The sequence below is a fragment of the Neolamprologus brichardi genome, chromosome 9 (genome assembly GCF_056152115.1).
Source record: "Neolamprologus brichardi isolate AB-2024 chromosome 9, ASM5615211v1, whole genome shotgun sequence".
In the NCBI taxonomy this organism is placed as follows: Eukaryota; Metazoa; Chordata; class Actinopteri; order Cichliformes; family Cichlidae; genus Neolamprologus; species Neolamprologus brichardi.
In genome coordinates this window covers 19,550,150-19,566,122 of record NC_142112.1, presented here as the reverse complement: position 1 = coordinate 19,566,122, position 15,973 = coordinate 19,550,150, and the positions used below count along the sequence as shown (strand labels likewise).

Genomic DNA, 15,973 nt, shown 5'->3' with positions numbered 1-15,973 from the left:
TGTAAAGCTATATAAATAATATTGAATTGAATCAAGTTATTCAAGGGGAACACATCGGTAAATGTTATTGAATGAATTTTGACAAAATGTCAGCTTACAAAGAAACACTCGTGAACATAGTTTGCACCATCTCTTTGGTGATTTCTGCTACAGCAGGTTTTTGCTGTAACACAAACTCACAAGGTGAAAAAAACACCAGATGTGTTGTTGTGGCAACTAATAACCTTTCCTGTTGAGTTTATTAGCAGAGCTAAGGCTCTATCTGAGTTGCTCAGGTGTGGTCTATCTCCACCCATTTATTGCTCCAAGTTGGCTGAAATAAATTCTTAAAATCCTTTGCAAAAGCTTCTTGTACCACAAATGCTTACCAGACAAGCTTTGAACACAATATTTGCGTATGATTATTAGCACAGGCAACCATGCAGAGACCTACAGGGAAGCCCAGACTGGAGCTGATAGCGCATACACACACAAATGTCATGGGCACTAGCATCCCAATCATTTGAAATGGGGATCAAATAATAAGTCGTAAACACTGTAATGAGTGCTATGATTATCTTCAACTTCTCTGTTTTTTGTTTTAAAATCTCTCTTGCGGTTGAGGGCCCATACTGTTCACTAACAGCCCGACGCTAATTTGGGATAAAAAAAAATACTGACATGCAATATTTTGCTGGTTTACCACAGATTTCCAAGGGACCACACACACAGCAGTGAAGTACCACACATGCTCATTTGATAAAATTAGGTTAGGAAGGAGACCGTAGTGTGCTTTTCTGTCTTTGTGAGAGAAGAGCTCATGGTGTGGAAATTAAGAGCCTGCATGTACTTGTGTGCGTAATTTTGTGTGCATTTGTGTTTGTGCGTGTGTGAGAGAGGCTGACTAATCCCTCCACAGAGCTGAAACGAGTTAAAAACACATCAAAGGGAAGCTTAACCTCTGTGAAACCTCACCGGGTTTTCAAGAACAACAAATGATCATTCTCCTCATTGTTTCCAGGGGGACTCTTTTCACCGCCGCGCTGCTGACTTTTCCCTCAGTCCTGGGAGTTTTCAAAAAGCCTGTGGTTTCATTTTTAATGACTGTGCCATTTGTGAAAGTGTGTGTGAGTGTGTGTTTGTGAAAAGAATATGCGTGTGTGGATGTGTGGGTAGGTGCACGCGTGTGTGTTTGCACGTAAAAAAAAGGATATTTTTGAGTGTGACATGGCAAATGAGGAAAACAAAGCTAACAAGGACATGCAGCTCCACTCGAAATCATTAAAATGTATGACATCCTGACCAGCTATACAACCGCAATATATATATAAATATAAAGAACCAATGAAGGATAAAAAAAAAGAAAAAGTGGGTTTGGAAGACAGGAAGGTGGACACGGTGACAGAGAGAGGCAAGATGAAGAAGCCAGTTGTGGCCTGAGACCTGCTTTTCCTAGAATTCTCATTATCACAGTGTTCCCTCTTTATAACTTTGGATATGCACATGCTTCCTCTGCGAGTCGTTATTTGTGCGAATGAGAGTTGCTCTTATTCAAACACTTGAAACATGAATAGAGGAACACGTGCCCTATAGATCTACATGTTATCCCAGGTCCCAAACTCATTTTAGATCTTTTAATGGAACGATTTTACTTCCTAGAAAGGTACTTACCCATATCAGCATCGATGCCTGACTCAGCAGTCGTATAATTTTTTTTAACAAAAGCCTAATTAACGAGTACCACTGCCAGTTATTGTTACAGTACAAGCATCCAACTGGCAGAAATAATATATTTTTGGCACACTGACATGCAAAACAAAAGTGGGGAGGAATATAAAGCCGCTTGCAAATATGTGTTTTTATTTTGCTACCGTCACAATACGGGGCATAGAAAAAAATCAATAAACAGTTTTGAAAGTATAAAACATAATATCAGACAGCTAATACACCCAATCACGCGAGCACTGCGCTCGCCCACAGTCGCTCAAAGAGACACAGAAGTACACAGACACATAATGTACTCAAACATAGAGACGCACGGCCACATTCACCGCAGCAGACGCGGGACACATGGTGCACAGCTGGAGCATAATCAGAGGCTGCGTTACTGCCATTTACATCAACGTCTGAACCACGCCTGTGGATGGATCATGCGCTGTTTCTCATTTATCCAAGCCGGACTCATCTTCAGATCTACTGTTTAGCTCTATCTACATTAAGTTTCTTGTTTTGATTAGTTCATTTGTGCATTTAAGGTGCAAAAATCTGGTTATAGCTCAAGTGAACTGTTGGGAATTTTCAAATAAGTGCATTTGAGATTTTGTGCTCACTGCTGCAGTTTTGCTGCAGAATAATATTATTAATTGAAGATGTAATTGCTTGAAGCACTGAAACATTTTTGAGGACACAGTCAGTTATCATAATTTTAAGTCTATCTAAGTAATCTGTCAATGTGAACGTTTTCTTGGCATAAATCGTTGCATGGAACAGCAGTACCCTTATAAATATGGCTGAAGAAATTCCATTATTTTCTGTTTCTGAGCGCCCCCTTAGGCACAAAGAACTGTGGGACTTGACTTTGACCTGCAGGACATTAACCTCATCCTGGGTATGCTCCCCAGCGAGAAGCTGAAGGTCAAAAGCCATGGCAGGTCAAAGTCTTCAGGGGGCTTCATTTTGCCGGATTCCTGCTTGTCCCCTTAGACCCGGCATCTTCCACAGAGGCGGAGAAAGCGCACTTGGAAGACGGCCTAATCAAGGACGCTTTATCCGAAGCCTTGGACTCACCTGGTCTCTCTACTCCGACTGTAGTCGGCTTGGTTTGAGTCCCATTAGTGTCCCCTGTCACTGGGACTATACTCAGAAGACGAGGCAGGCCCAGGGATGAGGGAAGGGAGGCACAGATAGGAGGGCTGACACTGAGAGAGAGTGGGAGGTGGATGGTGGTTGTAGGGGGAGGAGGAAGGGGCCCACTCCTCTCCACTTGTCTATGCGTGGACCTCTCTTCTTCCAGCTGCCTACGCAACCGCTTATTCTCCTGACTGAGATTGCCTAACTACAGAGAAAAAAAAGAAAGAAACATACACAGAGAAGCACATGTGCAGACAAAGAGATTAATATGTTTGTGTAGCCAAAGGAACAGTGGCAAATTTTTGAGAAGTTCCCAAAAAACACGGCTCTCCTTTAGCCGAAGCAGTGGAATCACACAACTCGAATCAAAGTTAGCAATAAATATCAACCATCAAAAGTGAACAGCTATCGTGCTCATCAAGTAACTGACATTCCATTATGTGATTAATTCATCATCTTTCACAGTCGCTTTCATGCCTGTTGAAACAGAAATGCAAATGGAAAATTGCAAGGGGGTGGGGGGGTGGGGTTCAGGATTGTATTGTGTTCACAGTTTGAAATGGTTGCAAGTGGGAGTCATGCGACAGTGTAAATTTCTACATGAAAACAGCCAATTTGAGCGATCATTAGAGGTCGATTTGACACAAAATCATCCGTGACACAAAACAAATCGCACATCGTCAGGACATGATTGGGCTCCCTGAAACACAATTATAGACTAGCTAAATTGAGGATTTTTTGTTTTATTTTTGTGTGTGTGTGTGTGTGTGACAAGGACATTTGGGTAAAGGCAGCGTGGAGTGTGAGTTAAAACATGGCTTTTAATACAAAAAATAAAAGCATTTATATTTGTTGTAAAAGCTCGGTAATTATATGCAAAATGTGCCAGTCTAAAAATTGTAATAAGGTAGATAAAAGAGAGTAAAAGATATGAAATAATGTATTTTTAGCTGTGAGTACGAGTAAAATAAGAAATTAAAGGATGTAAAGACAAAAAAGACTCATCGGGTAATGACAGTTGCACTCATCCACATCTGTTTTTAAGTGTGCGTGTGTGTGCGTGTAAAAACTGCGGTTAAAGAATGATGTCACATTAACATGTCTGGCCATGTGTGAGTCTGCGTGTGTGTGTGCGCGAAGGAGAGAGAAAAACACAAACGGAGATGAGACAGACACATTTCCGGATGGTTCTGCTAATATTACCCGTCCAGACATCGTACGCATGCACACAGACACAGAGAGAGACACACACATGCTCAATAAACTCTGAGCACGGGTCTTAGGCTTAACCCTCGAAGAACCAATGGCATGTCGACGTGTCAAACTATCGTAAGATGCTTAAAAGGTATTTACTATCCTCAACAGGCAAACCTCCTGCAACACGTCCATTTTCAGTCATGCCAAAAGCAATAACAATTCTAGATGAAAAACACAGAGTCTGACATTTATAATTAACTGCACGCGACCGGTTTAATTTTTCTCATCTTTTGTGGCTCTGGATGCTTTTCTAATTGTGAGGCGGGGGGGTTGAAATTAAAAATCACAGCTTGTCTCCTCAACCTTAACTTTCCGTGGGTGAATTGGTGTGCATATATGTGGATGAAAAGGACACAAGGATGTGTATAAGTAGGGGTGAAGGGAGTTAAGCCTGTGTGCGTGTGTATTTTTCCACAGTTTGTATAGTTTTAATGCAAATTATGGCAATTACAGAACTATAAAAGAGTTGCATAAAAACTGTTCAGCTGCCTAATGCCTGTTTTAATTGTCGCGTGTAGCCACGAGACAACCTGGATATCAGCAGAAGAACGATACCCTGCTGCTGATCGAGTCTCGAAAAGAATCTCGATTTTTAGTCCTCTCGTGTTCGTCTTCATCTCTGTTAATTTCCTGTGACGTTTCAAAAGTTTGCATGAAATTGGCTTGACAGTCGGATGGAAATCATGCATATGTGCTCCGTATAATGCCTTTCGGCGAGTGAGAAAGCGACGGCGTCAAACCAGTTTGTTACTATGAGTAAATACGACTGATTCAAGGAGACACAGACCTGATTTGTAACCCAACGCCTTTCATAATCTGAGTCATTCCATTCAACTTCTTTACTGATAGCTCTGTGTGCGCGCGCAAGTGTGCTCACTGGAGAGTGAGGTGTTTACATCCTCTCCTTTCCTGACTGCCTGCGTGTATGTGTGTGTGTATACTGTCCACGTTGGATCGATGTGTGTAATGATTCACACTAGAGATTAAGAGGTGCTATTACACACCTGACCTGTTAAACAACACCTCTCTTTCTCTCTTGTCTGAGTTCTCCTCTGCGTTTCTCAGCGTTCCTCTATCCTAAACCCACAGCTAATGTCATTTGCTCTTCACTGAAACAACGCTGCATTAAAACTTCAACAAGTACCAGCTTTTGTCATACCCCGTCAATCAGCGGGCCACTTCACAAACTAACAAAAGTCGGGTGAGCCGCTCCCTAGGCCCTGGAGTTTTGGAGAACTGAGGGGGCTGAGGAGTACTTTTGATTTGTCTCTTCTTTGGTGATTTGTTGACTCTTGTGAAGCTCAACACAGTAAAAAATGTCAGCATTTCCCAAGAATATTCCTCTGTGTTTTTTCCCCCACATTGTTTTATCACAGCGGGCCATTTCCCTATGCTGTCATGGAGAGATCAGCACGGCTGTATTGATATACATCTCTCTCTCAGTTTCATGAAAGGGAAATCATTTACCAGTGGAAAGGAACGTCACTGCCTTTTCCCGATACGATTTGTCCCCCCCCTCCCCGCACACACACACACCCCACTTCCCCACACCACGTACACCCCCCTACACCCCGCACCCCACCCCGCTGCCGATTTTTCACTTTTATCGTAGGAAGAGGAAATGGATGTCTGCGTGCGCCTCTGTGTAAGTGCGCTTGTGTGTTTGAAGTTGGACGCATGAAAGCTTCCTCTTCTGTGTGAGCTCAACAGCAGGTGGGCCGGTGTGTGGGTGTGTGTTTGTATCTGTCGGGTAAAAGGACTGTCAGGACCCGGTGTGTACGTGTTCTCGTGTGTGTCTGTGTGTGCGCGCGTGTGGACGAGCGCTTACTTGTTGATTTAGCATTCCGATGGCCTCCAGGTTGCTTTGCAGTCTGGTCTGCATGTCCTCGATTTTGCTGAGGTTTAGAGCGACGCAGCCCTTCTTTTCCATGCTGCAACACAAGTGTATGCACACAGGCAAACAAACATACATGAAAAATAAACTCTTTAAAACAGTACAGGGAGTTTAGCGGTCTGAGAGAAAAAACAGAATAATAAAACTCTTTCCTTCTTGCAGCTCCTTTAACTGCTTTGTCTGTAGTTTAGCTTAAAAAGCACATTAAGTTTACACTTGCTTCTACCTATTCTTGCACAATGACATGCGTTTGCCTGACTGAACAGTTTCAGTCAAATGTCCTCGGAAATCTGGGGCATAAAGAAGTTGGCGTGCATCATCTTCATTATAACTATCTTCATTATAACTTATTACTAAACTCAAAGATGGGTGAGCAAATGGGTTCCAGAAATCATTAAATTATATAAGAAAGTGCATCTAAAGCTGGGGAAAAAAACAAAGCAGCAAAAAACAAAAACAAAACAAACGCAAGCGCAGCCAGGGAACATTAAGAGTACAAGAAGCCATTTAAGATTTTAACTGTTTATTAAAACCGTTTTGGGAAATGACAAACAAATGTTAGGGTCTCCTATCTTCAGACCGAGGGCTGTCTAAGGAATGTCTATTAAATTAACGACGGTGGATAATGGTGCTCTGTACGGGCTGAAGAGCTTGCTGCCCCCGCTTTACGCTCTTTCTTTCATGCCCCAGTGAACCTGTCCAGTTAGCATTTGGAAAAAAAAAACCTTCTAAATACTTTATTGAAGAGTTCTTAGCCCATTAAAGTACCACTGTACCTCCCCAATGTTAATTTTCTTGTAAAAGAGCAAGCTGGGATTTTCTATCAGAGCAGCGGACGGGAAGACGGTCCCATTTTGCCTCAGCTGAGAAGATGCGCGCACTCATTGAAACGCTAATAAATAGCCCCATTGTTCCTGTAGATGCGTGCGCACGCTCACACACACGCAGTCATAAACTTTTGCCCTTATTAGTCGCAACTGAAACCATTTAAGATGCGAAAGACACTTGAGGAAGACACAAATATTTGAATTGACATTGTTTTCGGCTCCCGTGCATTTGCAGCTAACAAAGGCAACAACAAAAACAGTAGATAGTAATAACGCAGCTTAAAAACAGTACATAGCAATCTCTTGACTATTTCCTCCTCTGATTTTTGAATCATTTATATGGATTTAATATTATTTATTAATTAATATTATTTCTCTGGATCGTCGTACAACTCTGAGTTATAGCATGTAGCTTAGAGACTGAACAAAAGAAATGGTTGCTCCAAAAAAACAATTTTTTAATGGCAAAAAACAAACTACAATTACAAATATATCTAGATAACATGAATATTTTTGATAAGTTCCCCCAAATATGTGCAAGAGAAACACAAAAAAACCAATCCATACATTCCCCAGCTGACAAAATATAATCTGAGTCCCTGCATATTAGCCAACTAACTAATTTAGCTTGGCCAATATAAGTAAGAAAACCTAATTTCCTGAAAATGACATTTATAAACTGAACATAATTGCCACTGACCCTTGCAGATCTTTTAATTTCACACCCTAATGATGATACAAAGAACATTAATAAGAGAAATGCAGAAATTTCCTTTGATCTTTCAAATTTCGAATGCCGCTTGAAAGACGAGTTCCATGAGTTTCCATCGCTACAGCGAAGGGGGAGAAAAAAAAAATAACAGAAGACACAAACTTTAACCACAAGCCAATTCCATAAAATCCAAAGCGCCACATCTACACATTTTCCTCAAATGATTTAAACGCTTTCCTACGCGGTAATGTGGTCTTCAGCAGATCATGAATCATCTCCGCTGCTGAGACAACTGTGTGAGATTTATGCACTCGATGTGAGAAACCGGCGAAGTGCCGAGCGCTTGGCTTGGCGCCCGTGTAAACATGTGTTCCTGTGTTTACACGCAAACACAGATGTGTGTAATTAGCAGCCTAATCCAATCAGTGTGTGTATAATTACAGTCATTAGTGTCAAAGCCAAGCGGCCATGCTCTCTAAACCAGGCAATAAACTACGTGGTTCCTCTCCTGCTCCAGTCTCACTCATCTTTCTTATTTACTGTCCTCATTTTTGCTGTAAATTTTATGCAAGGCTCGGCTCTCTTTTCACACAGCCGCCCTCTCATCGCCGCTTTCTGCTTTTCTGTCACTTTGGTTCTCCTTGTTTGTACAAATCCTCTGCTGTGATCACTGGGTGCTCTTAATTGGAAGCACATCGTTAGCGGTGCAACTGATGAAGCCTGATGCTTTATGAGCGCTTCCCCCACATGGGTTGTGTCAGGCAGCCACTGAGTCAGTGCTGCCAGAGGCAAACAGCATCAATCTCTCTTTCCGCCACTCACTGCATATCAATGTGTACTGGTATCATATTTTCAGATATTAGCAGAAATCATTTTTGGGTTGTAATGTCTGTTGTCAGAGTTTATCCTTCTTCTTTTTCTTCTTAATAAGCATTTCTGCAGGAGAGAGGTGGGAAGGGAAAGGAGGGGCAAGCGGCATCGAAACCCATCAGGCCACACGCAGCACTTTAGAGGGAGGTACAAGACACTTGTACAAGTGATTATCATGAGGGGCTTCAATGAGATTGTTAATTGACACTGTGATGTTACTGCGCAACAAGAGTGTAACAAACTTTTTTAGTATCACCGATCCAGGGCATTAATTGTGCACATAACAACTCCTATCATTGGTTTTTAGTTTGAGCAATACCGCTTTTACCCGTAATGGCAAAATAGCCTCATACTTTGCCACTCGGCTACTTATTTACACAGTGGAAATGAAAGGCAAGGTGTTAGTTTGATAAGCGACGTAATTTGGTCTCCGTGGCTAAAAACCTTTGACATATGGACTGTAGATTGTACATTGTTTAGGATCAAACTCTACAATCCGTTCTATGTCCAGAGCCACACCCCTGCATTGATATTACTGTCCTCATAACAAGGTTTCTAAGGTGAACAGAAGTTTTGCCTACTTTTTAACTCTTTCCCCCAGAAAAATGTGGCCTTCCCTGTACCCACCAGGACGACTTTTGACACCTCAGATGAATAATTTGACGACCATTGGAATACTTTCCGAGTTTTTGCAAGAGTAGCTGCATAGGCAGAGACCACCCTCACCAACTTTCAATGCACACCCAGTCATTTTGTCCTATGGGGAGGCCTGAAATATAACAGAAACAGCTCGGTTCAGAAGCGTTACCCCTAGCAGGCTTTTAAGGGATTACAGTGCTGAAGAAAAATATATATTTGAACATCTACAATTCTACAACATCTGGAAAACAGCTGCTGACGAGGATTACAGAAACGGCTACTAAATGGATTTGGATAGACACGATGTAGTGTAAACACCGTTTCACAAAAATGTCTGCTCATACAGACATGCTTTTTGTCAAAACATCACCTTATTAACAAGCGCTTATTCGATCTGTGTGTCTAAATCTAAGTTTTCCCGTCTGTTATGGCAGCAAATTGAGCTACGAGTTGGCTGATGCTTGGAGATTTCCTTATCCTTCATCCACTAGGTGGATTTTGAGCAGAAAATGCAAATAAATATGCCAATATCCTTTTTGACTCTTAAGATTTATATTTGCATGTAAAAAAGCTTCAGTTTTGCGTAAGTTGTTGAGTTTTACGTAATTTGTTGAGGTTGAGAAATGCAGAAAATTTCGTTTACCGAGCTAACACAATTGCGGTCCCCTCCATCAGGCCTCTCTGCGCCTCCCTGTGGGCTTTACTTTTTCACAAAATAACAAATGCAATGAAAGGCCTTCTCATTCAAGCAGCTTTATAACAGTAGGTCAGGTAATCATAATAAATTTCTTTAATAAAGGCATATCTAATGACAAAACCTTCACCCCGTGTTGACTGCTGTCAGTGATAGTGACAGCAGACAGACATTGTTAAGATACCCCCTGTCCCACCAGTAATGAAATTTACACTCTGAATGTATACGGCTGCCTTGCAATCATGACATTATCTATTGCTTTATAGAAGTGCAATTTTAACACATATGGCATTTTTTGGTAGGTGCGAGTGTGGGGGAAGGTGTGGGCATACTAATGAAATAAAATAAATTAGGAATCAACATAATGAAGGAATGGAATAAAAAAGGGGGGCAAAGGAGGAAGAGGGGCTGGATGGGGGTGACACTATGGAAGAGGCTTTCATTCACTGTTTTTATCTCGTTCCGTGTTATTATATTCGCTCAATCAAAACCCTCTCTTATGCATACATCTATATGAACTGCCTCTCTCGCTCTGTCCCTCTCACTTGCTCATTCGCAATTATGAGGGAAAGACAAAGAAAAGCGATTCATCTTTCTGTCGCGGCCCCTTAATGATATCATTAAAATGACTGACAGCTTTGAATAGCACTGGAAACCTACCCCAGTCAAAACAAATCTGATCCGTTTTGGAAACAGAGTCTGGTGGTTTGTTAGGGGAGGGGTGCAACATGAGCACATGTTAAAAAAAAAAAAAACGAGGTGAGGTTAGAACGGGGCGTGGGCGGGAGAGCTGTTAATGAGGGGTACCTTAGGGGGGCTCACACTTGGGGTATGGGGAGTACCGCTGCAGGCAGGTGCCCCCACAAACACCCCCTCTCCCGTACGCGCGCACCCTCTTTTCTCACTTCCATCCCACACCCAATCCCATCTGTGCCACGTTCGTTTTCATTGGCTTAATGAACATAATAAATATATCTCCTCTCTATTGATGAATGCTATTTGGCAGCCACGGGGGTGGCAAGCAGGAGAGGATGGGCACTTGATTGAAGTGTAATCATTGTTAAAGGCCCAGCATGAATAACATATTCAGATTGAGGAAGAAGAAATAAAACAGCAGCACGTGCGCACACACGGGCACTGCTACGCACAGGTGGCCGGGCCCGCGGGGCGTTTCATTCACAACTTGGCACTCCTGCTGTTACTATCATCATCAGCTTTGTTCCGACCAGATTGTGTGCGAAAGAGCCAAACGTGGTGGCTTTTGTTACATGCTAAACTTTGATCAGCTGCTGAATGCAAACAAACGTATGCCTTTAAATGTGTGGTCACACACACACTCATACACGTGCCCACATATATGCAGATGACTCACGTTTTCCTGTCTTGCTGTACTCCCCAGTCCCGGAGACGGGCCTGCAAACAATTATAAAAAACAAACCTGTTTATGATTGACTCGCTCTTGTATCTCCTTATTTGTAGTTCATTGCTTTTCCACTCTGCCCCTGTTCACCTTGAAGAGTTCCATGTCTTTCTCCTTCTCATCCACCGCTTCTTTCAGTCTCTTTACCTCCGCCTTCAGTGTGTCATTAGCCTCCTGAAGGCATCTGACAAAAGCAGAGAGACGCTGAGACGCGTTAAACAGAGAAATATACATGGAGAGGAAGAATAGCAGACACCTATTATCATCAAGAGACTCTTGTTAACATTGCTGACAAAATAGTCTTTCAAGCAACACCAGTGATGACCGCGTTTCTCTCTTTTCCAGAGCAGCCTTTAACTAGCAGTTCAGACATCATCGCATACACGCATATACTGTAGTCCATTATAACACAATTCTTTTTGCACAGCATTTATCACTTACCCTAGTGACTATCTATTTCAGTATCTTGCTGTGCCCACCAATTTCAGACCTATTAAGAATTCTGAAATTGTTTTATTTGCAGGGGGGGCGGGAAGCAGACATTTTCCGGTTAGGGAATATTGAAGGACTGTGTTCATTATGAAAAGGAACCATTGTGGGAGATGTGATTTCGACAAAGGTGTATGGAGTCTGTTATGCACAAGAGCCACATGGTAACATGACAAAAACATAAAGCAAAGCACACACGAGCACACACGAACGAGGACACGTGTGAGTGGAGACAGAGGAGAACATGGTTACGGTGGTGCTGGGTGGGATTATGAACGTATGGCACTATAGCTAGACAGCTTTGATCTCTGGCATGAAGAATATGTCACGCCCATGTATGTGTGTATTTATGAGACATGACTAAACAGAAACACTGTCAGGTGTGAGTATGTCAGGGAGTCTACCTGAATCACCTCAGCATATGCACACACACACACACGTACACAGACACACTTCATGCTGCCTCACTTCCAAACCACCGCCGACCATCTTCAGTCATATTCCCTAAATAAAGCGATGTACAGGGTTGAAACACATTTATTCGAACATACTTGTCTACAAACGCAAACAAATCTAGCTACTGAAAAATATCGCTGTGCCAAATATACTTACTCTTTCTCTTTAGTGATGATAAGTAGAGCTTTGTTTTGGGCTTCAATCTGGGCAATAATGCTCTCACTGGAAGCCCTTAGTAAGGAAGACATGTTTTTTAATGTAATTCTACACAAACTAACACATCAACAGTTTTTGGCTGTCCTTTAGTTGTTTGAATATAAACAAATAGATCAAAATGCACCATTAAACAGGTTTAAATATATAAAATCAATATTTTCTACAACATAAAGTATTTTGTAGATTGATCTTGAACTGTAGCTGCACATAACAGTAAACTATATGATTCACACATATTTTATAGCATGTGCCAACTAAGAAAACATTAATAACTTCCTTTTATTTCCTTAAATCCTCTGTTTTTATTTTTTAAATTCACAAAAAACATGTTGGGAGTGTCCATACTTTTGCTCAGTGATCCAAAGGTTGACATTAGTCATGACCAGCTGGCTCTCGTGCAGAAGCTTTGCATTGTCAGCCCGCGTCCCCTCCAGCTCTGACCGGAGCGTGATCACCTACAGTCGATACAGTAGCCAAGAATTATCCATCAAAACTTAAGCAGTTGCAATCTTTTCAGCATTTCCTTATTGCAGATATACTGCCCCCTTTTCTCTACTTTACCCAGCAGATTAGTGAAGTACACACCAATATTCACTCTAACCAAATCCCAAGTAATTTAAACTGGTTAGCAGCTTAAAGTATTTTTTAAAAATATTAACATCCTGCAGCTTCACACATTTATGGACTGCATGTCTCTGTCTTGTAAACAGACACGCCTGTGCACACGCTCAGATGCAAACATCATATTAAATATAAATGTGGGGTGGAGGGGAGCAAAGGTGTGATTAAAGAAAAGCTAAAAAGCGGGGTAAGTAATGCTTTAAATAGAGGGGGTGCAAAAAGGGTGAGACTAAATGTCAAAAATAGAGCATAATGGCAACACAAGAGAAAAATTAGGTAAATGGAGAATAATGGAGGATGAAAGAGATGGCATTTGCAGACACAGGTATAAATAGCAAGGTGAGGTATTAAGCAGGCGGGAGGGGAGATGGAGGATTTGGTGGGTGGGTGGAGGGGCAGAAGCAGACTGGAGGCGAGATTGGAGAAAGGGAAAAGATGGGTGTGGGGTGAACAGGGACTGGATGGCACTGGCCAAACTGCTGACTTTTTCATTCTGCTTATCAGTCAGGACCTTTCCAGGCCTAAACTCTGGGGACCCTGACATATTACCCTTATCGCCATAGAAACACCTTGATATGCCATACCATCTTCCCACAAAGACTTGAGCAAACACAGAAAAAGTTTCCAATATGTGGGCCGTGATTTAAGTTTATAAAAATGTCAAATGATTAACCCGAAATGTCAAAATATCAACTGCAGGTATGAGATGAATCAAGCACGGTGTGCATCTGTGTGTCTATCTGCATGTGTATTTTCAATCTCACACGTGCACAAAATATATATGTTATTATTTTACATTGCCAACGTGTTTCCAGAAAGTTAAAGAAGATTTAAATTTAACACATAGATAAGACTGATTCTGTTGCTGCGAAAGAAATTGTATTCCTGAGCAATCAAACAAAGAAAAGTGATTAAGAATCATTATAATTTGTTTTATCATCCAGTGACTTCAAGCGAGCATAACAGAAAAGTGAAGGAGGCAATGATTAGCCAACAAAAAAACGATCAGCATTAAAAATAAAAGAGATTATTGTCTGTAGCGTCCAAAAACTTTTATAACTCGACATCTGTTTCCTGATGATTGAGCATCCATTAAATATGCTTTGAAAACAGAAAAAAACCCACACTTTTAGTTGCCTGAGGTCAAGGTTTTTAAATTATTAACGACTTTATCTGACAGAAGTCAGTCAGCCCAGGGCTACAAACAGAGGCACCAGTTCAAAAGTTTACAACCTCTAAAGCTGATGAATTTTTCACCTGCACAAGAATATACGACGCAGCAGACAACGCATCGGGTTTTGTTTTTGTTCCACTGTAATCCAAAATTCAAATCTGTTGCAACACAAGGAAATCCACGAGACACTCATTTGTTTAATACCTTATGCATCCACTGAAAAAAACAGAACTGACGTGCATAAGAGTAAGCAATGAGGCTGTGAAGACGCCAGTGACACATAATTAATAATTCAGTTTGCGTAACATGATGAAAAATTGCGCTTTTAATTAGGATTGGATTAAGGAAGGGTTGCATTTCAGCAAATAAGCACTGAAGAGAAACCGTGGGATCGGTGAAATTACATCAAGCAAATCATTAAATTTTGAAGAATAAACTGAGTCAGGGTATCGATTGTAATTACATTAACAGTGGAGTAAATATTGTCAATCCCCCGCTGTTTGTGACTTCATCTTGTGTTTTGTCTCGTGCTCTGACGCATATTCACGTGAAAAAAGTTCTGTTTAAGCATTCATAGCAAAACCCCCGCATATTAACACACCCATATTAATTATAAGCGCAAATATATCAAGCTATACCATTCAAAAGATCAAATAACACCCACCCACGCAACACATGGGCGCGCGTACGCTGGCAGGATCTGCGGCATGCTGTAATGACAGTAATTACCTGCGGTCTCACATTAACATCTCCCTCCTGACTGTCTGACTGGCTCAGCTAGTGGAGGGATGTAAATCGCAGCACAAGTCTGATGTTGCGATTAGGTCTAAATTACACATCATCACTCTGTTTCCAGCAGTGTCAAGGGAGGCAGAGAGAAGGGTTTGTGAGGAAGAGGGAGGGACATTTGTAGAAAACGGATGGTGGGGGGGTGGGAGACAAGGAGGTGCCACTGCAACAGTGGGGAGGAGTAAGTCAGCACACCTGCTTAACATTTAGATTGGTTTTGTTGCACAAATATTTTAGCAGATGATGGGGGCTAAAAGGGGCAACAAAATGCATTTATAACCAAGTTTGGTGATACCTCTTGTCCTTTCAGCTTTATGCTCCAGAATATGAGTTGACTACTCCTGCGCTGGTGAAAGATTTCAAATCTTTACAGCTGCTGCACCGTTCCTTTTTTAATTAATTATTTTTTTTATTTATTCTACCAAAAAGAGAAAAGAAGAAGAAGAAGAAAAAAAGCCCGAGTCCTTCCAGCCTACGCTTTTCAATAGATGCAAGCTAGACTTTGCTGGACTCAAACATTTTTTTCTGAACCTATACATCTGAATGAACTTTCATGACAAACCTGAAAGCATACCTGCAGATGGAAAATATAAAAGGAAGAAAGAAAAGAAAGAGAGCAAATGATTGTAGAGACTTTAGAAGTTAATAGATTTTCCATCTTTTCTATTCTCCATGGAGCTGTGGACCGGTATCACATTGCGCATTGGACAAAAGTGTATTTTCACTAAAAGCCACCAAACCGTCCAAGGTCAGGGGATAAACATGCGTCAAAGCAGACTTTTCTTGGTAATGAGAGGAACATAAAAATGAGTATAAAATCAGAAACAGATAGCCTAGTTGTTGCTTCTACAACCATCAAACCGCTAGAGCCGAATATGAGCCATTACTCTGTTCCACTCAGCTCATCAGAGCACATCCTCTCATCAAATTAATGAACACATTTATTGTTAAACACGTTTTTATAAAACATTCATTCATTCTGTCTAATTAAAAGACCCAACAGGCCTGACATCACTTAAATATGCATACTTATCACTCACATGGTCTGAATTAAAGATCCACAAGTGCGTGCGGGGCTCTGTGTGT

The 15,973-nt window shown here is 41.4% G+C and overlaps 1 protein-coding gene across 2 annotated transcripts in view; it reads right to left on the bottom strand.

The window, feature by feature from the left end:
- Window positions 1-1,838: 1,838 nt before the first annotated feature.
- The window catches only part of LOC102798253 (uncharacterized), a 90,779-nt gene continuing 76,644 nt past the window's right edge, over window positions 1,839-15,973 (bottom strand). For both annotated transcript variants that reach the window (XM_006794688.3, XM_006794689.3), the window contains 6 exons: window positions 12,649-12,758; window positions 12,244-12,318; window positions 11,233-11,326; window positions 11,095-11,135; window positions 5,915-6,017; window positions 1,839-3,034 (listed from right to left, as the gene is read on the bottom strand). In XM_006794688.3, coding sequence (XP_006794751.2) covers window positions 2,651-3,034; window positions 5,915-6,017; window positions 11,095-11,135; window positions 11,233-11,326; window positions 12,244-12,318; window positions 12,649-12,758 — 807 coding nt within the window. In that variant the 3' untranslated portion in view covers window positions 1,839-2,650. The remainder of the gene's footprint in view (window positions 3,035-5,914; window positions 6,018-11,094; window positions 11,136-11,232; window positions 11,327-12,243; window positions 12,319-12,648; window positions 12,759-15,973) is intronic.